Source organism: Lipotes vexillifer, unplaced genomic scaffold (assembly GCF_000442215.2).
Source record: "Lipotes vexillifer unplaced genomic scaffold, Lipotes_vexillifer_v1.1 scaffold567, whole genome shotgun sequence".
Lineage (NCBI taxonomy): Eukaryota > Metazoa > Chordata > Mammalia > Artiodactyla > Lipotidae > Lipotes > Lipotes vexillifer.
This window is the reverse complement of record NW_006776652.1, coordinates 1,703,158-1,728,703: the sequence shown is the minus strand read 5'-3', so window position 1 is coordinate 1,728,703 and position 25,546 is coordinate 1,703,158. Positions and strand designations below refer to the sequence as shown.

The window sequence follows — 25,546 nt, the reverse complement described above, 5'->3', positions numbered from 1 at the left end:
AATAAAATAAATTTATTTTTAAAATAAATAAAAATAAAGTGCACATACATTTGTAAGTTGAGAAGGTGTACTGAACTGCTTTCTTGAAAAACTCCACTAAGTGGCAGAATACCTATTGAATATTGGTTGCTGTATTTTGCTGTTTGTCATTAAAACTTATCTGTCCATATTCTAGAAAATATTTATATTTTAATAAAGAGGATAGATCGTAGTCAGATGTTTCCATTCTTGAAAGAAAACAGAAAAGTAATATAAATCATAACAAAGTCAAGGATATAAACAAAGAGTAAGAGGGGTGTGAACATTGTTGTTTCATATATAGACAACTAAGCACAGACTGTGGGCATCCATCTAACTCTTGGGAAGCTAAATTGACAGTACCATTTCTTTCCTTTTCTTTACCTCTTTTTTGAGAACTTCCAGTTGTACAGTGTTTAACATGTGGGGATGAAATGTATCTATACTTTAAGATATTCTAAATATGGATAATTTCTAACCTAGGAAAACATGTAGTTTAAGTAAGTGAAAAGTTCAGGAAAATTTTTTTCTTGTAATCCTTCATTTGGCATTTGATTTATTAATTGAAAGTTTTATTTAAATACTTATTAAAAGTATGTGATTTATAATACATAGAAAATAGCCACAAGAAGAAATAGAAAATTACTATATTTTATCTTGTTCTACCACTCTTTGTCTAGTAGTATGTGTACATGTATGTTCTAATGTATCATAATTTTTCATTTTCATTTAAAACTCTAATGTCCCCAATTCTATTCAGTTTTAAACTATAACAACTTTAACTTCATATTTTGTAAAGGGCTAAAAGTATGATTTAAACTACAGATGGATATTATATTTTAACCCTAAATGAAAGATAATGTAAATAATAAGCAAAGATCTGATTTGAATAAAGATTTTTAAATAGTATAAATAAATAAATAAATAAAGTGCGCAATTCAATGATTGAAAAAAAAAAAAGAAAGAAGTCTGACTTCTGTTAAAACCCATTCGGCCACCAAAGAGCAAACTCAGACAATGGATTCTCTATATTTGTTATGTAATGCCTAGTGAAATTTCCTTGTTGCTTCTGAAAAGATTCAGCTTACAGGAATAAACTTTTTATAAAAATCACTGTCAAAGAAAAAAAATTCCTTCAAACAGGAAAAGAAACTTGGAAACCAGAAAAAAAAAATCAAGCTGAAAGATTTTCAAAATGCAATTATTTGGGTTTCTCGTTTTCTGCTCCAGATACAAGCAGTGTTGCCCCCAGTGTATATGGACTGTTCTGGAGGCTCATACAAATCTTAATTTTTAAAACAAAGAAGAAGCAAATGAGCACCAATTGGGAGTACATTACAGATGGCTCTCCATAAACATTTAATGAATGAGTGAAATCATAAGAATGTTTATATTTTTAAACACAAAATAAATACCTTCAACTGCTAGAGAAGAAACCAGCTGCCAGGGAAGTACCTGACAGGCTGTATTATTGGTTTGTACGCTGTTATCCATGTGATTCCACCCAGATATCCTTTATATTGTAGAAGAGGTATTTTCCTGACTGGGAACAGTTTCCTAACTTATAATTTCATATGCTTTCCGATTCTGATATTTTTTGAATGTTAATGGTTTCTCTATTATCCACTTATGAAGTAGCTGATCTATTCTCACACTACTATCATGTTTCGTAATACTACCTTGTCTTAAGCTTTTCACATCCGTTATGTCATTTGCATGGCTGAGATGCTTGTCAAAGAAGGTATTATTAACCCTATCTTGCAGATGAGATTATTGAAGCAAAAAAAGAGAGAGTTTAAGTAAAAAGGCAAGGTTAAAAAAAAAAGGCAAGGTCACAAGTAAGCCTGAGAAGTAGGAGTAAAACCTCCAATCTAGTCCTTCATTTTAGGAAGGTTGCTATTTAAAAGGCACAAAATACAAATCACTCCCACCCACCCACTCTTCTCCAAGATTTGCTCAAGCAAAACAATTAAGTAGAATTTAAAGTTAACAGGAAATGACAAAACGAAGAATAACTGGGGTGTGGTCTCACCTCTGAAAAATATTTCCAGCTGTGAATAAATGCAAACAACTCTGGCCAGAAAAGATAATATTAGATCAGGATTTAGAACCCAGTACAGTACAACCGGACCTTAGCTATATATCTAGTGACACCTTACTTTCTTAGAATAAACCTCAATATTTCAAACTCAGGAAAACCCAGAAAAAAAAGCAACGTAAGTCACCAGGAAGCCAAAATTGCTGTGTTCAAGTTCTTATATTAAAGTTTTTATATATGAGACAAATCCACCCATTCTAAGGGCTTGAAATCATTTATGTTTTATTTTTTTAAGGGTAATCTTATAATAACATGCAGTAATTTATAAAATTTCACCAAAAAACAAATTTGAATCATATAGACTATGAGAGTATTCACTTAACTGTGGGCATGCCTAGCAATAAGCCAGCACCTGCATTTTAGCTACATTTTGTTTTACTTTACTTCTATATTTAAGGGTCTGAAAGGGTCATTTAAAAATTTCCTTGATATCTTACAGCACGTTACGGTAGAAATTACATACTACAATGGCGATCAGAATTTGAGATTCATAAAGGTCTGAGGACTACCACTAAATTTCACTCAGATCCTATTTATTCTGACTTGACACACTATTCTGGTTTATCTGGCTTCCTTGCCTACTTCAGCTTAGAAGTGGCAGATTAGAAGGGCATATTTTGACAGATAGAGAGCAGTACTGCAGCAGATAAACTAAGAACAGACAAAAGCACTAAACTGGTATAGCAGTGAGGAGTCATTTTAGCACAGGAGGAAACTGCCAACACCCTTATACAGCAGAATGCACCGGCCATATTAACTGCATAGGACAGAAATTAATGTACACAATGATGACCTTGATTTATCAAAAAAGATTATGTTTAGTAGATTCTGAGTCTTGAGAGGGTTATATACTCTTCATGGGTTATATACTATAAAGACTGACATTAAAATGGTCAAAAGAATTTAGCAGTTAAAGGGCTGTCAGTTCTATGAACAATTCTCTTAAATCCCTAATGATACCACACAAATGCTGAGTAGATAAATCTCAAAAACCTCATTACATTTAGTAAATATTATATAGTGTAGATAATTAACATCTATGATCAACACTTATGATGATGACTTTTTGGGGGGGAAAACTACATTACACACTAAAATTACATATTGCAGACAATCAACATTTATGATGCTTAATTTTTTAGGGGGGAAAAAAACACCTAAGTTATACACTAATATTCTCTCCCTTCATTGAACATTCAATAATTTTTCTCCACTTAAAAAAAAAGTTTTCTTGTCACCAATCCTCGTTTCCTTTCTCCTTCTAATTACCAGAATGAAAAAATAAAAGTATTTTAATAGTTTTCCCCACTTACAACTAACCCCTTTATTCAGAGGTCACTAACACACCTGGTCTCGGTATATTCCCTTCTTACAAAATAGTGCTTTCAAACCGAGTATTAAAACTCAGAAGAGTTGTACTTGTCTTATGTCTGAACAAAAGAGGCACATAAATTAGTGGTTATGTTTAAACCACTATTCTTAGTTTAAGGGCAGAAACAACTACAATGTAAAACCCTGTATGTATTAGTAAGGAACACTTTAGTTTATTTTGGACATCTGAAACAGGGAACATCATTCTCCAAGTCTCTACAGCCAAAAGGAAAATAAAACACCAAAAATCATGTCAAGAGATCTGTAGATCCCTTTCAAATATCACAATATGAATTTATTTGCATTTATTTCACTATATTGTTTCTTTTACTAACAGCAGTGACTTGTGATGATCTGAAGAAAGTGGGCTAAAAGGTACGTGGTATCCATCCTTAAAAAAAGGGTGGGGAAGAGGCAAGAAAGATCTGATCCTACAGAAGAGAAGCGGCAGAAAGATCTGACTTGGAAGGGTCTACTCAACTCCCTACCCACATCACCCTAGATGGCTTCCCCCAGGTAAGAGCCTAAAAAAGAGGAATCGTCTTTTTAAAAATATGTGGATCCAGACTCTTTGGGGGTGGTGGGAGAAGAAATCGCCACCCTGCCTGGAAATTCGACACTACGGGAGATAAATAAGCAATCTCCAGCTAGCTACTGATCCAGGTGCAACAGAAAACGCCCGGCGCCCCCGCGGGGGAGCCCCGGTGGGGATCCCGGCCCCCCCATCTCCCACACCCTCTCCAGGTCCTCCTCCGGGATGGGCGCCGCCAGGGACCCCGCCGCCCTCCTGCCTCCTGTCCTCGGCTCCCTCCCTCCGGCCCCGAGCTTTCGCCCGGCCGAGGGCCGTTTCCCGCTGGTCTACTGGAAGGCCCGGCCCCGCTTGGCACCTTTGATGACGCGTTCGGTGGTGGAGAGGTGGAGGTTCCTCCCGGACATGGTCCCCTCGGCCTCCTCCCGGTCCAGGAGACCGCCAGACGTGCGCCTCCGCCTTCGCCTCCGGCGGTCTCGGCTCCCCAGGGCCGGTCAGTCAGCCGTGCCCCGGCCCGGCTCCTCAGGGCGGCCCAGGCACCAGAAGGAGGCGGCCGCGGCAGCCCAGCCTCGAACCCCACGGACAGGATGCGGGCCCACCGGCCGCTCCCTCCTGAGGCGCGGAGTCGCGAGCGCCCGCGACCGCAGTTGAGGGAAGCAACCCCAGCGGCCGCGGCTGCGCGCGGCCCGCCCCCGCGTGCGCGCGCGCGCGTTCCCGCTCGACTCCCTCCTAACTTCCCGGCGGCCCGCGCGCCGCCGTCGCCGCCGCCGCGCCGAGGCCCAGCGCGCGGCCCCGCTGCCTCAGCCGGCTCGGCCGCCTGACCTCCCACTCCCAGGCAGTCGGCGACCCCGGCTTTACCCTTCGTGCTGAGGCTCTCGGCCCGCGCGGCCGCCCTCCGCGCACGCGCGCTTCCTTCCGCTTTAGCTTCCGACAGTAGTGTTTCCTTCTCTGCCTGCCCCTCCTGCAGCTGACTCCTTCTCGGCTGCCTGCGCCGCCCGGGCCTGGAGCACCTAACAGCGGCCCTTCGGTCCTGCACCAAAAGCCCCAGTGGAGCAGCGGCCATCTTGTGACCCGGCCCGAGCGACCCAGCAGCCTCTCGGCGGAGCAGTGCACCTCCTGTCCGCTTGGGGCCACCTTGCAGGGAGCCCTTGTCTTCCCAGACCTTCCCCACGTGTGACCTCCCTCCCTTTCCTCGGGGTCTCCCCCCCCATTCTGTCTAGGAGACGTTATCAACTTGATCAGGCTCCTTCCCACAGTTTACCCTACCCCCAGTCAGCAAACCCATTTAAACCTCTGGTTTGTCACATTTGTCGAGGGCGGTTAGTATAGTAAGAAGGACGATCGCGTCCATCCTAGTTGTAATCCAGTAGTGCGCGGGGAGGGGCGGTTTCCGAGTGGGTGGATAAGACCCTCCGCTAGGTGCCGTGGCCTCCTCTCTGCCTTTGCACTTGTCAGAAAGGGGACGGCAGCCGGCTCCGTGGAGCCCCTGGGCCAGACCTCCTCTGTGCAAGGAACTGACCTTTTCATAAGTTCTGCGTGTCACCTACACAGCTAGGAGCGATCCCTTCTTCCCCTTTGACGCAGTGACACAGTACCTGCCTCCCTCGGTCATCCTTACTGTGGAACACGATGGGCAAGTCTCCGTAGAGTCAGCAGTCTGGCTCCTCTCCAGGTTAAAAACTGACCTTTTCTCTCCTTAAATTGTAAGCCTAGAATAGAAACTGTCTTCACTCATCGAGTACAGTGCCTGGTAAAGTCAAAAGTATTTTGATTTTAGCCGTGATAGTGGAATATTGAAACTGAGATCCAAGGAAGTATATGCAAATTACAGGCAAACCGGTCTTAACAGTTACTGTGGTGGCCAATGAGTAGTCACAGGTGGTTCTGTACATTTAAATTAAATAAAATTTAAATATTCATTTATTTAAGTGCACTAGCCACGTAAGTGCTCGATAGCTGCCTGTGGCTAGTGGCCAACTAATTGGATGTGGTAGAATAGGACACTTCCATCATAGCAGAAAGTTCTTTTGTACAGCTTCCAGGTAAAAGATTATAGGAGTTAAACCAAATCTCCTTTAATATAGATTTATGTATCGGGAGGAGATCTGGGGATACACATTGGAGTCAGACCCTGAATTATGCCTTGCAGTTCTGACCTAAGGCCATTCATAGCAATCCCAGCAAGGCAGGAGCACCTGAGGGAGCTGAATAGATTTTAGTTCTGTTTTCTTGGGTCTTGACTTCAGGCTTCCACCCAAGAGAATTGTTCAGATATCCTGAGGAAGTTCTTCACTTAGGAAGTAATCAGAGCTCCACACGTCTATCAAACAGAGCAAATTTCTAATGGTCAAAAATAAATTGGTCCCTGCAGCGTAGTAGAGGCTAAAAGTCATCTGGAAGAACAAACAGGATGGCTAAAAACAAAGAGTTTAGGAAAACATTGCAAACCAATGTGAAGAGATGGATTATCCAATAATAGTTGTGGAAGAAGTAACCAACTATCTGGATCTCAGATATATCTTTGTTTTTTTGGCCACACTGGGCAGCATGCAGGATCTTAGTTCCCCAGCCAGGGATCGAACCTATGCCCCCTGCAGTGGAAGCACAGAGCCTTAACCACTGCACCGCCAGGGAAGTCCCTGGGTCTCAAATTGGAGCCACTCCTTAACACCAAACTTCATAAGTAATAAAATATGAGAATTAAAACAAGATGGTATTTTTCACATAGCAAAATGGAAAACGTTTTAAAAAGGTGACACTCTTGGTAGAATTAAAACTTAGCACAATCTCTCTGGAAAGGGATTTGGCAGTATCAATCAAAGAAGATATATGTATGGCCAATGAAAAGATTCTCAACATTGTTAGTCACCAGGGAAATGCAAAATAAACCATACTGAGATACCACTTTACTAGCCTAGTAGAAGAGCTAAAATTAAAGACTCTCGGGCTTCCCTGATGGCGCAGTGGTTAAGAATGCAGGGGACACGCGTTGGAGCCCTGGTCCAGGAAGATCCCACATGCCGTGGAGCAACTAAGCCCGTGCGCCACAACTACCGAGCCTGTGCTCTAGAGCCTGTGAGCCACACCTACTGAGCCCACATGCCACAACTACTGAAGCCCACCCACCTGGAGCCTGTGCTCCGCAACAAGAGAAGCCACCGCAATGAGAAAACCGCGCACCGCAATGAAGAGTAGCCCCCGCTCACCGCAACTAGAGAAAGCCCGTGCGCAGCAACGAAGACCCAACGCAGCCAAAAATAATTAATTAATTAATTTTAGAAAATGACTCTCAACACGGAAGTGTTGGCAGGGATGGGAGCAACTCTCCTACATCACTGCTGGGAGAGTAAAATGCTACAACTACTTTGAAAGTTTCTTGTAAAGTTAAATATACACCTACTCTATGATTCAGTAATTCTACTCTTGGGTATTTTACCCAACAGCAATAATTACCCAAACAGTAGAATACTACTCAGCTAATAAAAAGGAAATAATTACTGATGCATGCAACAGTATGGATGAATCTCAAAAACATTATGGTGAACAAAAGAAACAAGACAAAAAATAGTACATACTATATGATTTCATTTGCATAGGAAAATGGTTAAATGAAGTATGAAATTGGATGCAACATTATGCATTATGCAAAATCATACTTTAGATGGAAAGATATTGGCTATCATGAGAATAGTCTCAGGAGATAAGGAAAAGTGAAAAAGTACAGTGTGGACCCCATATTATTAACAGACAAGCTAACATATGCATAAAAATACTAGAAGGAAATATTAATATGTTCACTCATTGAAGAAATATTAATTAAGTGCCAACTGTTCCAGGCACTGTGCTACGTAGTAGGGTTACAGTGATGAACTAAAATCGACACAGTTCATACCACCATGGAGCATTAGCTGATGAGGAAAAAGCTGTTAACAGTAGCCATCTCTTGGTGGTATGATTAAAAGTCACTTATAAAAAACAATTAATTTTCTGTATTTTACAGATTTTCTATGGTGAGAAAGTATTACTTTATAACTAGGAGAAAAAAATATTTAAATGCTCTTTTCTTTCAAAGGCCTGTTGTCCACGCCTATTTCCAGTAGCATTAAATATTCATTTGGGGAACTTTCTGAGAGACTTCTCTGATCAAAACAAAACATCTTGAACCACTCAATGAAAATATAAAAAGAAGAAAACTCTCATTAAGCTCCCTTCCCAGACAATTTTTTTTAATGAATAAGGCTTAAATGTACTGGTGGTGGTGGTAATGTTTTTAGTTATCACATCAATAGCTCCTGGCAACAACTGGAGGGTTCTATTTCACTCAGCTTGTACATGTATCCACCTGGCCTGGGTCAGCTGCATTTTCATTTAATTGATGAACTTGATTCTCTTTCCTTTTACTTTCTGCATTGGTCAGAATTGACTACTTAAACTATCAAGATTCATGCTAAATTGGCAATTCTACTAATTTCTTCAAATCTAGGTTTCCATGTTACAGGGCTTGTGAGACTTGGTATATTTCCTTATGACACTCCCTAAGCACTTCATAAACCTTAATTAATGACTAACTCTTCTGAGAAATAATTACGAATGCTTTTAATTTAACAAAAGCACAGGGCATCCTAGTTTCCGCTGTTGTACAAAAGTAACCTGGCTTCAGTTTTTACGTGTATGAAGCCATTAAATATTAAACTTCTGTGTTAAATGCAGAGAACTGCAGAATATTTTTAAAACTGCAGTAAAATAGCAAAAGGTATTTTATAGTGTATAATCTCTAATTTTATATGAAAAAGCACTACATAAATGTTTTTATTAGTAATACATATTATATGGACATTGTATACTATATTTTACTCATATCTTCCTATGAGTGCTTTTAATTTTTTTTTTTTTTTTGCGGTACGCGGGCCTCTCACTGTTGTGGCCTCTCCCGTTTGGGGAGCACAGGCTCCGGACGCGCAGGCTCAGCGGCCATGGCTCACGGGCCCAGCCGCTCCGCGGCATGTGGGATCTTCCCGGACCAGGGCACGAACCCGTGTCCCCTGCATCGGCAGGCGGACTCTCAACCACTGCGCCACCAGGGAAGCCCAAATTTATTTTTGTTTTTATTTTTTTTGCGGTACTGGGCCTCTCACTGCTGTGGCCTATCCCGTTGCAGAGCACAGGCTCCGGACGCGCAGGCTCAGTGGCCATGGCTCACAGGCCCAACTGCACGTGGGATCTTCCCGGACCGGGGCACGAACCCGTGTCCCCTGCATCGGCAGGCGGACTCCCAACCACTGCACCACCAGGGAAGCCCCCTGAGTGCTTTTAATTTTGATTAAAGTAATTTTGATTAAATTACCTCAGAATGGACTCGTCCCACCACAGTTGAGGTCTAAAAATAATTAGCGACTCCATATTAAAAAAATATTATTTTTTGCAATTGGAAAAACATGGCCTAAAGCAACATTCTACCAATCATAGCCTGATATCAAATTTATAATCTCTTTAGACTTTTTTTGTTTTGTTTTGGCTTTGCCGTGTGGCTTATGGGATCTCAGTTCCCTGACCAGAGATTGAACCCGGGCCCTCAGCAGTGAAAGCGTGGAGTCCTAACCACTGGACCGCCAGGGAATTCCCCCCTTTAGACTCTTGTAAGTAACAAATGCAAATGAAAGTTTTGCTGACTGGTAAATATATATTTACAGGTTGATATTCAGGCCATTTGGGGGGTAATATGCAAACCTCTTAACAGTGTGTTATATCTTGGTCTTCCTGGGAGAACCCAATACTGTAACTGTGACAAGGATTGGGGAGCCCCAAAGCTGCCATCACCCCCTATTACTTTTGTTTAAATCCTTACGAAGTAGGAGAGAAAATGGTGGCAGTCATTACTGGCTACATAATACAGTACAGTCTAGGAGAATAGAATTTAATACCTCTCTCATACCTGGGCTCCAGCATTCCACAGGTGGGATGCCATAGGTAAACATCACAGGCATTCATCAAGTTGCTTGGGCCACAAATTTAGAGTTGGGGGCCAGGCAGAGAGGGAGGCTCAATCCCTCACACACCATATCCTGTAAACCTACTCCCCCTACAGTCCATTTTTCCATACAACAGATCTTTCTCAACTTAAGTCTGACGTTTATCATTCCTCTGCTTAAAACCCGCAAGTGTCTCCTTTTTTCCTGATAGTGGTCTAATTCTTAGTAGACTTCTGTCTACTTCTTTGAACTCAGCTCAAACCTCTTCCCTTACATCCACTACAATTCAGACATAGTGGCCCTGTTTATGCTGTATATACTGCAGTTTACACAAATAACCTCAAACAGACCAAGCTCATTTCTGTCCCACAGCTCCTGCATTTGCTGTACCACAGGGTTCAAATCATTCCCTCCCCATCCAGGTCCCAACTATGAATGAAATAAAGGTTTTGAGTATATTTTTAAGTGCTTTGGGGTATGTGTGAGAAATGTGTAGGAAATCATATATTTTTCAGTTTCTCAAAGGAATCCAGACAATCAAACGTTAATGACCACTGGTATAGAGTTTTAATTTACAAAGCACTTTCTTATACACTTACTTCTCATTACGTTTATGCAGGTAGATAGTACAGAAATGATAATTTCTACCTCGTAGATAGACATTGAGGTGGGAAGAGGTTAAACATTGTCAGAGTTCACACAGCCAGTCAGCGATGGAATTGACACAAATCCATTCTTTTGGACTTAAAATCCTGTGCCCTTTTGGCTGAAGACCAAGACAGAGTCCATTCTTGCTTATCTTCATTTGCTTCAAAAACATCAAAGTTAAACACTTTTCTAAGGGCTTTCTTATTTAAACTAGATTATAAGGCTGCATTAAAATTTTCAATGAAAAAAATTTTATCATCAGTTAGATCAAGGCAGTTTTCAAGCAAAAATTTAATGTATGAACAAAGGAATGCAGGAGTTTTCTATTAAGCTAAGTAGAGCATAATTGGGGAAATAGCTTTGCAGGAATAAATTTAACACACCTTAAAACCGAATGAAAATGTTGAGATCTCTAATGTTTAGGTTTTACCTACCCTTTTAGTTAGCATACACAACTGAAACATCCTGAAAAATCAATTTAATCTAATTTTTTTTAAAGTTAGTTTCCCCAGAAAAGAAAAATCTAAATTTAATCTCTTTTTCCTGCTCATGCAGTTTTCAACAGAAATGGGATGGGGGGGAATCTACATTATTTGGAGAATTACCACAAAATATTTAAACCATGTGAATTTGGCAGCAAAGATATTTCGTCTCAAGGGCCATGCCTGTGTAATGACCTATATAGGAAAAGAATCTAAAAAAGAATGGATATATGTACAACTGATTCACTTTGCTGTACAGCAGAAACTAAACCAACATTGTAAATCGACTATACTCCAATCAGAAAAAAAAGGGGAGGGCATGCCTGTAGGATACAACCAGACACCAGCTTCAAAAGACCTTGCTTCATTAACCTCAAAAACTTAAAGGGAACACGTCACTTGAAAGAATTTTCTATTCTGGGAGGATACAGTAGATCAAAGAGACTTTTTTTCCTTCCTTATGAGCATCTATAATTAAAGACCTAATCCCCTATTTTAAGGAAGAAAAAAATGTGTCCTTTATTGAATTAGTTGTTTTCTTTTCCTTAAAACCCACGAGGTTAACGTCATGTTTTGGAAGGAATTTCCTTTTAACCAGTCTGGGTGTCATTCTTAGATTTTGGTGCATATAAAAATGTTAGCCTAGCAGCGTGTCTGCCTGGCATCTTGGGACCTGCCACCTTCCCTGGACAATGTGAAGCCCAGCACCCAATCCCCACTGCCTGCAGAGGCCCAGCTTCATGCACAGCAAGGGCAGCAAAAGGAAGGACAGCCTGGAAGGGAGAAGCATGAATCCATCCACTTACAGGGTGTGTCCACAGCTAGGTGCAGGCAGCGATAACCGTGGTACCAGGATTTCTCCAATGAGGACTGGTTCAAGTTCCACTATGGGGTTCGAGGGCCTCCCCTGGGCAGCTGCAGTGCCCATAAGTGTGGCAGTGGACACCAATGGAGACATTTTCAAGGCAGACTATGAAAACCATTGGGTCAGCATCTTTTCTTCTGAGGGCAAGTTCAAGACCAAGATTGGAGCTGGTTGCCTCACAGGCCCCAAGGGAGTAGCCATAGAAGTGAATGGACATATCATTGTGTTTGAGAAGTTGCTGCATCTTTACCTTCTGGCCCAGTGGCAAGCTGGTTGGTGATTTGGAGGGCCATGAGGCCACTGACCAACACTTTGCAGAGCCCCATCTTGTAAACAAGAATGAGATTGTAGCAATAGATTTCCATAACCATTCCATGAAGGTGGACGGGGCTGGCAGAGTTCCCCTCAGGTTTGGCTCCCACAGGAGGGCAACGGGCAGTTCAACGCCCCCACGGGAGTAGCTGTGGATTCCAGCATCAGCATCCTTGTGGCTGACCAGGGCAGCGTGGCACCCAGGTGTTGCATGGCTCTGGGTCCTTCCTGTCCTCGTATCAAGTCTGCAGAGCCATCGTAGCACCCATGGAGCCTGGCACTGACCTCCGTTGCCCTCGTCGTGGTGGCGGCCTATGCTGGTGTCAACGAAAATAATCAATGAACAATCTATAATAGGAATAGAAGAGAATTTTTGAGCCAAACTGAGGACTACAGCTTCAAGAGAGCATCTCAGATAACTCTGAGGAACTGCTCCAGAGAAGCATGGTTTTCAGCAGTTTTATATGTTGTCAGAACAAAGAACATTAAACAAGTCAGGGGTACATTCCTTCAAGGTTAAAGAAAAAGATCAGCACTACACAGCGAATCAGTGTGACCTTGGCATCTGGGAAAGGAGTCTTATCATTGAAAGAGTATCAGCATTGGCGTCCCAGGAAGGGAGACATCTAATCTTTACTTTTAACATGGACATTCTTTACTTTAGGCCAATGTACCTTTTTCTTAATAATTAAAGCAGATGAGGCCTATGCTACACCAGTAGCTGCATGGAGGCCCGGCCTAGCTCGCGCAGGGATGTACCTAGGGGTGACCGGACAAGAGGCTCTGGCCAGAATCTGGCAACCCTGAAAGTGGGTTGTGGACATGGGTGCCCTGGTGCCTTCCTCTTCCCCATCTCCCAACCCCAGGGTTGCTCTTTATTTACTCGTTTCTCGTTTTTACTTTTTTTTTTTTTTTTTTTTTTTGCGGTACGCGGGCCTCTCACTGCTGTGGCCTCTCCCGTTGTGGAGCACAGGCTCTGGACGCGCAGGCTCAGCGGCCATGGCTCACGGGCCCAGCCGCTCCGCGGCACGTGGGATCTTCCCGGACCAGGGCACGAACCCGTGCCCCCTGCATCGGCAGGCGGACTCTCAACCACTGCGCCACCAGGGAAGCCCTCGTTTTTTGCTTTTAACTGGGTGGGTCTAGACTGTGGTCTCAATGATGTCTGCAAAGCTTCCCCCTACCCTTTTTACACACCTACCCCGTCCCCTCAATCTGCTCCTCACTCCCCCAGCCTGGGGCGGAACAGCCTCGTAGCCCAGGGCAAAAGGCCCTCTGATGGTCTGTTTGCCACCCTTCACACAAAGACAGCAATACCCCATCTCTCTTATGAAATGAGTTCACACAAAAAGCCAAATGTAGGACGACGTGTATTTTAAGAGCACATTTCATTTAGAATTACCTCATCAAAAAATCTTTCCAGGGGCCTCTGCTAGGAATTTCCTGATGGTTTTCTATTACATATGTGTATTTATAACAACCTGTGGATTATTGCCTAAGTTCACTCTTAGGCAACCTCAATAGAGAAGCAAACCACAGATGGAGGAAAAAAAAAAAAGAAATCCAGAGCCTAATGGAAGAAAGAATTACTTCTTGGCTTCTGATTGCCAGAATTAGAACACTTTTAGGTTATTCCTTAACTATAACTGATGCCACTGCTTCGGGATCCCATCCACTGCTAGGGTCAAAGATTGCTGTTATACAGGAAGGGTAGTCTAACTCCCTTCCTTCATTTAAAATAAACCTTGAAGAAACATCTGGCAAGAATTGTGATGTTGGGGTGGCGCAGTGGTTGAGAGTCCGCCTGCCGGTGCAGGGGACGCGGGTTCGTGCCCCGGTCCAGGAAGATCCCACATGCCGCGGAGCTGCTGGGCCCATGAGCCGCCATGGCCGCTGAGCCTGCGCGTCCGGAGCCTGTGCTCCGCAGCGGGAGAGGCCACAACAGTGAGAGGCCCGTGTACCAGAAAAAAACAAAAAAAGAATTGTGATGTTGAAAAGAGAAATATTTTTTTGGCTGACAGATCTAAACATACTCAGCTGTGAGATGATAAGGACCTATGGATCTTTTCCAACCACCATTTTAAAAAAATATTTAAATGGAATATAATTGTTTATTCCAGAAGGATGAAAAGGATTCACTTCTGCTGGGATTCAAACCTATCATCCTTGAGAAGTCCACATGTATCGCACTAGATCATTAAGAGTACAGAAATCTTTAAAATAGATGAGCATTTTGTTTTCCCACAAATCAAAAACCCTGTGTCCACGTTTGGTGTCTTCATTATTTCTCGAAATGGATTTTGCTCAAATCAGATCTCCGCATCACTGAATGGTAAAGAAGAGTGTGCAGAAGCAACTTGATAGGAGAAGGGCATTCACCTACCAAAAATGTCCTGAATGGCTTAGCCGGTTAGCAGTATCACAAAGAGATGGCTGAGATCAAAGTTTTAATCTTCTTAGTGACCTGTTTACTCTGCTTAGCTCTATTCTATACTGGCCACAAATTCACCTCTCAAATTTCTGTTTCTAAATAAAGAAGGACCAGGAAACAAGGCATTAGCAAAACCAGCACCAAAGACAGGAAAACGCAACAGGAACTCCTGCCAGTGGAAAAGGAGCCCTTCCCTTCCATCAACACAGAACTTGCAGGCATTTCGTCTTTTCATTCATTCCTTCTGTGTGGCAGGTGCTGGTATCACAGAAAGAAACCAGGTATATAGCCTCTACCCAGAAGGAACTCAGTTTATAAAGAACAAGAGAGATTACAGTGCAAGTCCAGTAACTGAGGTGTGAACAGGGAGGCACTAATCCCAGCCTGGGTAGGCTCTCCAGAGGTGGCACAAGCTGAAGGACAGAGTGACTATCATTTTGAACAGCTGTAGCAGACATTAGTCCAATATAGTAGCTACTTAATGAAATTTAAAATACCAACAGGAGCCACTTAATATATTATTCTTGAGTTTTAAAAAAATGGGAGGACTGAGCAACAGGCATTTGGGAATCTCTAATGTATGTATTAATAAGATGGCATCAATTCTTTTACCCCACTGCTCGTTTTTGTGGTCGAAGATAAACAACAGATCCCTGGCCCTCTGAGTGAACTGGAATAAGAACAGGTTTAGAATTTTATTTTAAGTCTCAGGACAGAACGTTTCCCTGTAAGACATACAGGAGATGTGGTTTAAATGAACCAAGTATACTCTCCAAGTTTCTAATCATGGATTTATACAAGTGAAAACAGTGTGACAGAAAGCTCTTCTTAGGAAACACCACAGTTCTTCCATCACTGATGAAGTCATGAGCTCCATTAAAAGATAAGTTAATCATTTAAAGTGAGTATGTTATGCTATCTGAGGTTCCTTCTAAAACCCCTCTCCAAATATAAGCTGGACCAGTAAAATGAAGCTTTATAAGTTAGCAAGACACCACCCCCATCTTGTGTTCAACAGTCTTCATTACACCCACGTTATTGCCAAAGATGACACTTGCGATTCAACAGTTACAGAATATAGCTTTATTTATAGAATCTTACAAATAAAAACATTTACAGTCCACATAACTTATTTTTTTTCTAATTTATCCTCATAACACCTGAGTTATTTAAAAAAATACTGTGATGGAATTGCAGAACTGTAAAAGGAAATATGAATAATAAAAATCTAACCTCTCTCTTTTGCAAAAATCAGACAACTTTTCGTTTTTTTGTGTTAATTTTTTTGTGGTACACAGGCCTCTCACTGCTGTGGCCTCTCCCATTGCGGAGCACAGGCTCCGGACGCGCAGGCCCAGCGGCCATGGCTCATGGGACCAGCCGCTCCACAACATGCGGGATCCTCCCAGACCGGGGCACGAATCCGTGTCCCCTGCATAGGCTGGCGGACTCTCAACCACTGCGCCACCAGGGAAGCCCAACTTTTCGTTTTTTAAGCAGATTTCCAACATATTACCATCTCCACATTACCATGTGGAAGAGGACTTACTAAAAACAGGTTTTAGGATACTCGAACAGAGAAGCCTTCTTTTTAAAACCCAGGGTGAAGGACCAATGAAGGAAAGACCTAAGTTGACACAACACAAAAAACCTTTGGGCAAGGATAGAAGGCAACCTGCAAGCCAGGGTGAGGGTGAGAAGCAGCAGAACCCCTGCTCCTGGGTCACTGCTCCTGCACGTGACACATAGTTTCCTTGTTATCCTTAATGGGAGCCGGTCCACGCAGGGAAAGGGAGGGTGAAGATGCTAATGCCAGAGGTGAAAAAGGTCCTCAGAACTCGATACTCCTCAGACTTCTAATATGTACAAATGCTTAAAACAGCAAATCCAACACTTCAAAAAGAAATGGCCACATTTTCAATTGAGGAAAATCTGTTGCCAGTGGCAACATAATCAGTTGCACGATTTCAGTGTCTCCACCCCTAAGCTCAAACTAGGACTGGCCTCTGGACCAAGTAGTTTGAAGAGAATTTCCCTTTGAGGGAGCTGTCTGTGAAAGGAAAGTTAGTTCTTAATATAGGTGTGCATGAGAAGGGAAGGCACCCTGCTGCTTCGTATTTTATTTTTTAATTTGCTCAAGGTTACATTTTTGAGCTCGTCTCCTAAAACTAGAGACCCACTAACTCTTACTCAGGATTCTACTCCAAGAATAACAGTATTTGTAAGGAATGACAGATCTATAGGGGATGCTAAAATTATAAATTTAATACATCCATGTGAATTAAGGGAAGCAAAATCTTCTGACGTCCTAAGGTTTGAGTTATTTCCTGCTAGCCCCTGAAAGCAGTTTGAGGGAAATCAAACAGAAAAGACAAAGAATCGTTTTAAAACAGTAACAATGACAATAATAATGACAATATAAAAAGTTAGATCCCAACATTCAAGGAATTGGTTCTTTGGTAAAAACTGGACCATAATCCTACCAGGAGTCTGTCCTGATAGTTCATCTAGAATCGTGAGAACTGAGTTTTCCTTCTTCTGCCCATTCTCAGATCTATCAAAGTCAATAGGCAAGATGAGAAAAACTTATAAAGCATCACCAGCGGTTTTCCCACTCATGTTCTTTTCAAGAATAGTCCTGGTTTGATGGATGTTTCCCAAGGGGTGGGGGGGAGGCGGGGAGGGGAAAAAAGCCAGAGTAGATGCTGCTTTTAACTACCATAGAATGGAAAGTTTTCCTGTCAGAACGGAAAAACTAACGGGTGGTGGTGACGGACCAGGACTCGTCAGCCACAAGCACAAGTCGGTTTGCGAACACAGCCCCTGGGCTGTGACTGTGGGCACCACTGAGGAAGGCTTCTGGAGAGGTCGGCTCCCCAGAGTGGCTAAATAATCTCACATTATCAATATGATAATAATAAAGCAATTCACCTAGTGAACCTGGAGATTAGCTCCCCTCGAAGCCAGAGCTCTGAGGAGAGGGCTCCACAGGGCCGGCGGCTGGCCTACGGTCTCACACACAAGTCTATCAATCCGTTTTTCTGTTCAATTCCTATTCAGTTCAATACAGGATTCGCCCTTGCTTGTTTGGGGTGAGGGAGAAAGGGGGAACCCCAGAAGGTGCAGCAGAACCCATGGGTCCTCTATTCTGCAAACCCCAGGGATGCCCCCATCCAAGCTCTGGACCTTCCATCTCAGAGTTCTATCACTGTTACTTATGGAATTAGTAAACCCTAAATGTTGCCTGCACTGATTCCGTTTCTGATTACCCTTGTCAAGAAGACCACAAGCTGCACTCCAATTCTTTGAAGTCAGCTTGCCACCTGTCAGCACAACTGTTGACCAGGGAGGTAAATCTGTGCAGTCTGCCCTCTGACACGGGCACCGTCAATGTGCTTAGAATGTACTTCCAGGGAGTCTCCCAGGAGATGGGGGTGGAAATCACAGCAAAGCCAATGGATTTCTCACAGGTCACTCTTCTCTGCCCTCCAGTCCGCCAGTGTTCATCCAAAAGGAGGGGAGGTTCAGGCAACAGAACCTACCTGCTGGCTCACCTGGACAGCCACGAAACACCAGGTGCAGAACCGGTGCCAGCATCCCAGTGGGAACAGGTAACCATCCTGACAAGACACCGCCCCCCCCATCTCAGGGTGATCCTTGCCTCTCCCTCCTGCCCTACTCATCTGTTTCCAGCTTTCAGTTCTCTTTGAAGGAATAGGCAACTGAACAGATTTTGAAAAAATAAGAGGGATTCCTGTCTTCTATACCTTTTCTGTAAAAATAGGCGGATTCGCTTAAAAATGGGTCACCTTGAGGCCGAGGAAACACATTTAGATTTATGGGCCCCAAACTATAGATTCACCTCCTGGATATTTCTAACCAAGTTGTGAGCCCTGGCTATCTTTTTGCATTGTCGGGCAAAGGATTCAAAATGTCTCAATGCTGGTTGGAAGAGAAAGAGGCCAGGGCAACCAGAGAAAAAAGTTAGTCTTGTCTTTTAAGCTGCATTCAGTTCCAGAATCACTCTGAGAAAGAAGAGGAAAGGGAGGGAGGCACTACCTAGAGGCTGGTTACCAGGGCAGCTTATTCCTAGGATACAGCATTTTAAAAACAGCTAACATTTGAATGCAGGAATACAGTCTCCATGTCACAGTTTTTAACAGAACTGCCTCTTCCGAGGTGCTTCCTGGATGAGGAGTCCTCGGGCCAGGGATCAGCGGCCAAGGGCCCGACTGCCAATCCCGCCGGCTCCTGGCAGGGCCCTACCCAATCTGGATCTGTCCCGAATACATAGTGAGGACCAGCATGATGCTGAAACCAGTCAAGAGGCCCAGGTTCTGGATGACAAAGGGGATCAAGACACTGCCATTCCTTTCATCCTCTTGGCAGACCTCGTTCATCTCAGGGAACTGGGGAAGAAGAAAAAAACACGAGAGCTGCAGTTCCTTTCTTAACCTTTAAGTGCAGGACAATTCAGTCATATGTATATTACCTAACAATTATTACAACATTTACTATTATTATATTTTTACATTATAAGGCCACCACAATCATTAGTATAAATATATGATTATAATAGTTATAATTAAGATATATAATATACGATTGGTTTACAAAGAAAATCAACAGCAGTAACTTCTAGAACTTAAAAGTTAAAGCCTTTCTCCAAGGTGGTTACCACTGCTTTAGAGCTATGGAAGTGAAACAAAGTACTACACATGCATGTAACCCTGCATGTGTTTAGATGCGGACTAAAAGTAACCACTTTGCTAAAAATTACTGTGATCTTTAAAAACACTTCAAAAGGTCTTTTTGCTATCAGAATGTTGTCACTTGTTTGGGAAACTCAGCAACCACGTAAGGGGCCAGAGAATGGAACTAAGCATTGCCGTGACTCAAGGCCTCTTGCTGCTGGTCAGCAAGGCAGGTGACAAAATTACCCTAACCCCAGGGAGGGCCACCCACCGGAGGAGAGAATCTAAGATGTTTCCATGGGCTGAGGATGGACCATGGTGGTCAGTGCTCTCATCATCTCATCAAAAATACTACTTTCCGGGACTGCTCTGCTGGCACAGTGGTTAAGACTCCGTGCTCCCAATGCAGGGGGCCCAGGTTCGTTCCCTGGTCAGGGAACTAGATCCCACATGTCACAACTAAGGAGCCTGCCTGCTGCAACTGAGACCCAGCATGACCAAATAAATAAATAAATATTAAACAAAAACAAAAAACTGCTTTCCGAGGATATGGAAAATAATTCATGCAAACCTGCCAAAGAACTGTCATGCCAACAAGGAAGGAAATCAGCCTTGTTAGTTATAAAGATGCAACAAATCAGGTATTAAACCAGCAAACGCAAAACTACTTAAATGGTTATACCAAACGTTAGCGGGTACGATGTACACTTTCAGACACTGCTAATGATGTAAATTAAAGAAGGGTAAGCTTTTTAGAAAGCAATTTGGTGATACATATTAAAACCTCAAACCACGCATCCCTTCTGAACCAGCGATTCTTGTTCTGGAGAAGGTAAATCCTCTCACCAAATACTACTGCTAATGAGAAAAGGATGCTTTTAAACAGTATGCAACATGAAAATGTCTAGGATGTATTAAGTAAAAAAAAAAAAAAAAAAAAAAAAAAAAAAAGAAACCAGGATATAAAATTGTGTACTCCATGTGATTAGAGTTATTTAAAAACAAACACAATGCATTGAGATGAAAAAGAAACAAACCCAAGTGTTGTTGCTTTGGGGGAGAATAATTATGGGTAATTTTCTCTCCCTTCCCCATTCTTTATCTATAAGTATTCTGGAATACTTAAAGTAAGAACCCTGGAGTTGAGATACATCATTTTCTTTAATGACATATGCTAAAGGAACATAGGCCTTTCATCCTTTAAAATCTAATGTCCCCTTAAAAGGCACTGAATAGTACACTTCTATTTACAAATTGCGTGGCATGTGACTTGATTCCTCAATAAAGTTATTATTGGTGGCGCAGCAGTTAAGAATCTGCCTGCCAATGCAGCGGACACAGGTTCGATCCCTGGTCCGGGAAGATCCACATGCCACGGAGCATCTAAGCCCGTGTGCCACAACTACTGAGCCTGAGCTCTAGAGCCCACGAGCCACAACTACTGAGCCCACATGCTCTAGGGCCCGCGTGCCTAGAGCCCGTGCTCCACAACAAGAGAAGCCACTGCAACAAGAAGCCCGTGCACCGCAACAAAGAGTAGCCCCCGCTCGCCACAACTAGAGAAAGCCCGCGCACAGCAACAAAGACCCAATGCAGCCAAAAATAAATAAATAAATACATTTAAAAAACAAAAACTAACTAATGCCCCTTAGCTGTCCTCCCAATCCAATGAATTTCATAACCCGATCCAGTTTTTGCCTACAAGGCATTAAAACTACGGAAGACTTACCATATCAGCCAGAGAAATATACAAGAACATTCCTCCAGCCAGGGCAAAGATCCAGTTGGCAGAGAAGTGGCTGCCAGCTAAGATGCCGAAGGCCAGGCCCACGTAACAGCAGCAGGCAGACAGGAAGTTGAAGAAGAGAGCCTGCTGGATACTCATGCCGGCATTGAGCAGGATGACAAAGTCTCCTATGGTGGGGACAACAAGAGGGGAGGGTGTGGACAGAAGATTCATACTAGGTCGTGGGACACACAGCTTGATGAGGACATGCTTAAATGATGGATGGAGTGTGGGTGAAAATCAAGATGGCCCCAGACTGGAGATCACGGTGACAAGACTAGGCCCCCTTCACCACCATGCCGAGGAGCTGTCTCCATCTGTGAGGCTGGGAGTGTACAACCAGCCTAGAGGCTGAAAACAATGCACAGGATTTTCAAAAGAGAAAACCATCTAGCAATGGCCTCATTTCTCTCTCTCTTTTTTTTTTTTTGCAGTACGCGGGCGTCTCACTGTTTTGGCCTCTCCCGTTGCGGAGCACAGGCTCCGGATGCGCAGGCTCAGCAGCCATGGCTCAGGGGCCCAGCCGCTCCGCGGCATGTGGGATCTTCCCGGTCCGGGGCACGAACCCGCGTCCCCTGCATCAGCAGGTGGACTCTCAACCACTGCGCCACCAGAGAAGCCCTCATTTCTCTTTTGATTGATGGTGAAACAGGAGCTTCCTTCCTCAAAACTGCAATGAATGGTATTTTTCTAAAACAAAATTGAGACTGAGAGAAATTAATTTGCCCAGTCACAAGCCAATAAATGGCAAAGCCAGGACATGACCTTGAGTGTCTGAGCCTCCAAAAATCTAGGCTTTTTACACTCTCCCTCTGATAAAACCAAGGACCTTCCAACCCCTGGTTCATCTATTTCTTCTACCCACCAGACTTCTAACATACATCTCAGCCTTTGGAAGATTAATAGGATGTAAGAGATAACCTGTACTGAGCACTTAGAATAGTGTATGGCATGCAGTAAGTCCTTTTCACTATTTTTTCCTTTTGTTTCTTACGATAAATCAATGAGGTAGGTACCAGTATTAAGCCCAGTGTGGAGGTGAGGAAACAGTCACAGGTTATGGGACTATGGGGAAACAACCATCCCAGTAAAAAATGCCATCATTTCCAATGATCAATTTTCTTTCTTTCTTTTCTTCCTTCCTTCCTTCCTTCCTCCATTCCTCCCTTCCTCCCTCTCTCTCCCTCTCTTTCTTTCGCCATGCTGCGCAGCATGCGGGATCTTAGCTCCCTGACCAGGGGTCGAACCCGTGCCCCCTGCAGTGGAAGCATGGAGTCTTAACCATTAGAAAGCTAGGGAAGTCCCGCCCAATGATCAATTTTCAATTATTAACTCAGCTGTTGAGAATTAGTGGTTTGATTTCACATAGCATAGAAAATGTGTTAATTAATCATAATGTGTGTTCTGAGGTGGGGGGAGGAGTCGGCACAAGTGGAAGGGGCTGGGGGGCGGGGTGTGAGCACACTTACCTAGTTCGTGTGGGAACTCCTCGCAGAGGATGGCCACTGAGGTGCTGATGCCTTGGAAGACAGACACGGTGAAGGAGGCACCAATAGCCAGGCCATCAATGAAATTATGGAGGCCGTCGCTCAGGGTGATCATCCAGGCCAGTGTTCCGATGTCAGAGTAGTGGACACCTTTCAGCCAGTAGCAGGCACTCTGGGAAGCCTGCAGGTCCTGCAAGAAAGCCCCCCTGTCAAAGGGTGGACGACGGACCTTCAAGGTAGGCCCGAGTCATCAAGGCCATTACCGCTTAAGGGCCCCTGCCCCCCCAGCAGTGGATGGCCCACTGACCTGGACAGAGAGGGAGCCCACGATGACCTTCTCGTCCATCACAGGGGCCTTCCCATCCAGCTCGCCACTGCAGCGCTGAGAAATCATGTGGTCCAGATCCCCGTTCTGCAGCTTCTCCGTCACCCCCTCCTCCTGGTCCTTCTGGGAAGGGAGTGTCTCAGAAGCATAATGGCTGTGTCCGTGATGATGCTGGAGGGACCACAGGGAGGGGTCGGGTCAGTGCAACGCTCACCAAAACCACCCACCCGGCAGGAGCTCCAAGCACCGGGAAGACCTCACTCCCACCATCCAAGAAAACACAAGCAAGCAATAGGACAGAAACCTAGGGCAAAGTGTTGGAGAAAGGTGAATCGAAGGGCATGTGGTGCTGCCATGGGATGGATCTCAGAGGAGTGACCTCAGGGCCAACACTCATCCCTGCCAGGAGGCACAGCAAAGAACGTTTACAGCTGCTCCTCGCAACAGCTGATGATTCGCCCTCACCCACTGCTAATACACTCCTGAGGTGACGTGAGGTATCTACTCAGGAAATAGTTTGTGGGTTTGAATCCATGGTGGGAGGATCCAGATAAGCTCACTGGATTGGCACTGAGGTAACACCACTACCGGACAGAGTTCTGAGATGGATGCTCTCCCTAGGAGCGCTTCTTTTACCAACGATTAGGCCTCACCTCATTTTTCTGCTTAAGAAGCATCTTCAAGACCTTCTCTGTGAAAAAGAAGAGATAAAAGCCCCCAAACACCACTGCAGACTTGGAGACATAATAATCTTCCAGAGGGTTGAAACCAAAAGCCTGTGGACCCAAGAAAACAAAATGAGTTTAAGAATATAGAAAATCTTCACTGGTCCCCTCTCATCTCTTTAACCACTTGCCTCTAGGAAAGGAAGAGACCGGGACAACTCTGCCATGTACTCAATCCCTTTCCAGCAAAAATCTAACCCTTGATGTTTCCCTAATGTCACATCACCAGACCCGCTGGGTTCTCTCTAGCTTATTTTCTGATGCAAAAGACAGATCGTCTTTAGAATTTTACTCTCAGGAAGAACAGCCTTGGCTGTGGCTTTCTACTTTTAATGAGGACTCTGTCTTCACTTCTCCTGGAGCTTTGCTACAAGGACAGACTCTGCCGGCAGATTCCATCTTTAAGGAGGAGACACTCGTGTTTGTTTTCGTCATTATATAGCGTTCCTGGCTGATCTGCCTGTAAACACACAGGGAGATGGTACAGTTATACTTTCTAAAATGGGAAATCCTTTCTCCAGTTAAATAGTAAGAATTGCGGCATCTTCCTGACCGCAGACCTCCCAGTGACCACAAAGCCAAGAAAGCAGACTGTGTGACTGCACGTGTCAATTTTGGGGTTTTGTCTTGGTTTCTGGAAACTTCACCTATGATGGCCAAAAGAAAGAAGGAAAAAAAAAAAAAGAATCCATTGGGAAGCAGATAGGAGTAGAAATCAGGAGAATTCCATTCTTAGTGATGCTCCTGACTTGTGCAGGGGGGCCTTGGGAAAGTGTCTGCTGACCTGGTCCTAAGTTTTCTGATAGGAAATGGGCCTCTCGAATAAATGCCAGCCTTCTTGTGAATAGGTCCCAGATAAAAGACCACCAGTACCAGGAGCTCCAGGCTGCTTAAAAGCTAAGTGTTTTTCTTTTCTATTTTAAAGGGACGAAATGCAATCTCTTAGTGTAGTTTTCTAAGAGACATTAAAGGTCAAGCTCTAGAATAGAAATTACTCATTCCGGCCAACTTTCCAGGAGAGTCAAATCATCTTAAGGAAAAGTGGAGTGGAAAGAGGCAACTAACAGTTCTCCACAAAAAGCACTAAGATACGAGCTCTTGTGCAGGTCAGATTCTGTATCTGTTAAATGGGTACAACATTCCTTGTTTCCTGCACATCACAGAGGTGATCTAAGGATCAACTCAGAAAACACAAAACCGCATCTTGGAAGACAAAGTGCTCTAAGGAGCCCGGGGCGTCATCTTTCTGCTTCACTTCCGGCTCATCCAGGCCCGTCAGACTACCCATAGTGAAGCGCCTCAGGATTCCTGCCATCAGCAGGTCTACGCAGAGACCACACGGGATCAGAAACTCCTCCAAGGCCCTGCTAAGCCTTACAGACACTGGGCTCCTCCTCTCTCATGAAGGGTTTCCTGGTTAGCCCAGGCAAAGGGGCAAAGGTGCCATCAACATGTGTTGAGGCCAGACTGGTGGGTTCTCTCCAGCTTATTTTTTCTTTTTGCCAACAGCAAAACTTTACTGCGCCCCTATTATATAAAGGCCCTTCCATGGATTAGGAGCTCATTATTTAATCCTCATACCTTTCTAGCTTATTTTCTGATGCAAAAGACAGGTTGTCGGGCTTCCCTGGTGGCGCAGTGGTTGAGAGTCCGCCTGCCGATGATGCAGGGGACACAGGTTCGTGTCCCGGTCTAGGAAGATCCCACATGCCGCGGAGCGGCTGGGCCCGTGAGCCATGGCTGCTAAGCCTGTGCCTCCGGAGCCTGTGCTCCGCAACGGGAGAGGCCACAACAGTGAGAGGCCCA

General features: G+C 43.9%; 2 protein-coding genes and 1 pseudogene across 3 annotated transcripts in view; 1 reads left to right on the top strand and 2 right to left on the bottom strand.

Annotated features, from left to right (window-relative positions):
- PPP3CC (protein phosphatase 3 catalytic subunit gamma) overlaps positions 1-5,079 on the bottom strand; it is a 90,780-nt gene extending 85,701 nt beyond the window's left edge. The window contains exon 1 of one of the 2 annotated variants that reach the window (XM_007450578.1): positions 4,875-5,079. In XM_007450578.1, coding sequence (XP_007450640.1) covers positions 4,875-5,079 — 205 coding nt within the window. Of the gene's footprint in view, positions 1-4,374; positions 4,704-4,874 lie in introns of those variants that run through there. The other variant, XM_007450579.1, reaches the window with a different exon arrangement.
- A 6,776-nt stretch (positions 5,080-11,855) lies between these two features.
- LOC103075140 (tripartite motif-containing protein 3 pseudogene) lies at positions 11,856-12,554 on the top strand (annotated as a pseudogene).
- A 6,000-nt stretch (positions 12,555-18,554) lies between these two features.
- SLC39A14 (solute carrier family 39 member 14) overlaps positions 18,555-25,546 on the bottom strand; it is a 44,278-nt gene continuing 37,286 nt past the window's right edge. Inside the window, exons 5-9 of the mRNA XM_007450577.1 lie at positions 23,669-23,791; positions 22,998-23,186; positions 22,673-22,880; positions 21,147-21,331; positions 18,555-19,132 (exon numbers count right to left, since the gene is read on the bottom strand). Coding sequence (XP_007450639.1) covers positions 18,986-19,132; positions 21,147-21,331; positions 22,673-22,880; positions 22,998-23,186; positions 23,669-23,791 — 852 coding nt within the window. The 3' untranslated portion in view covers positions 18,555-18,985. The remainder of the gene's footprint in view (positions 19,133-21,146; positions 21,332-22,672; positions 22,881-22,997; positions 23,187-23,668; positions 23,792-25,546) is intronic.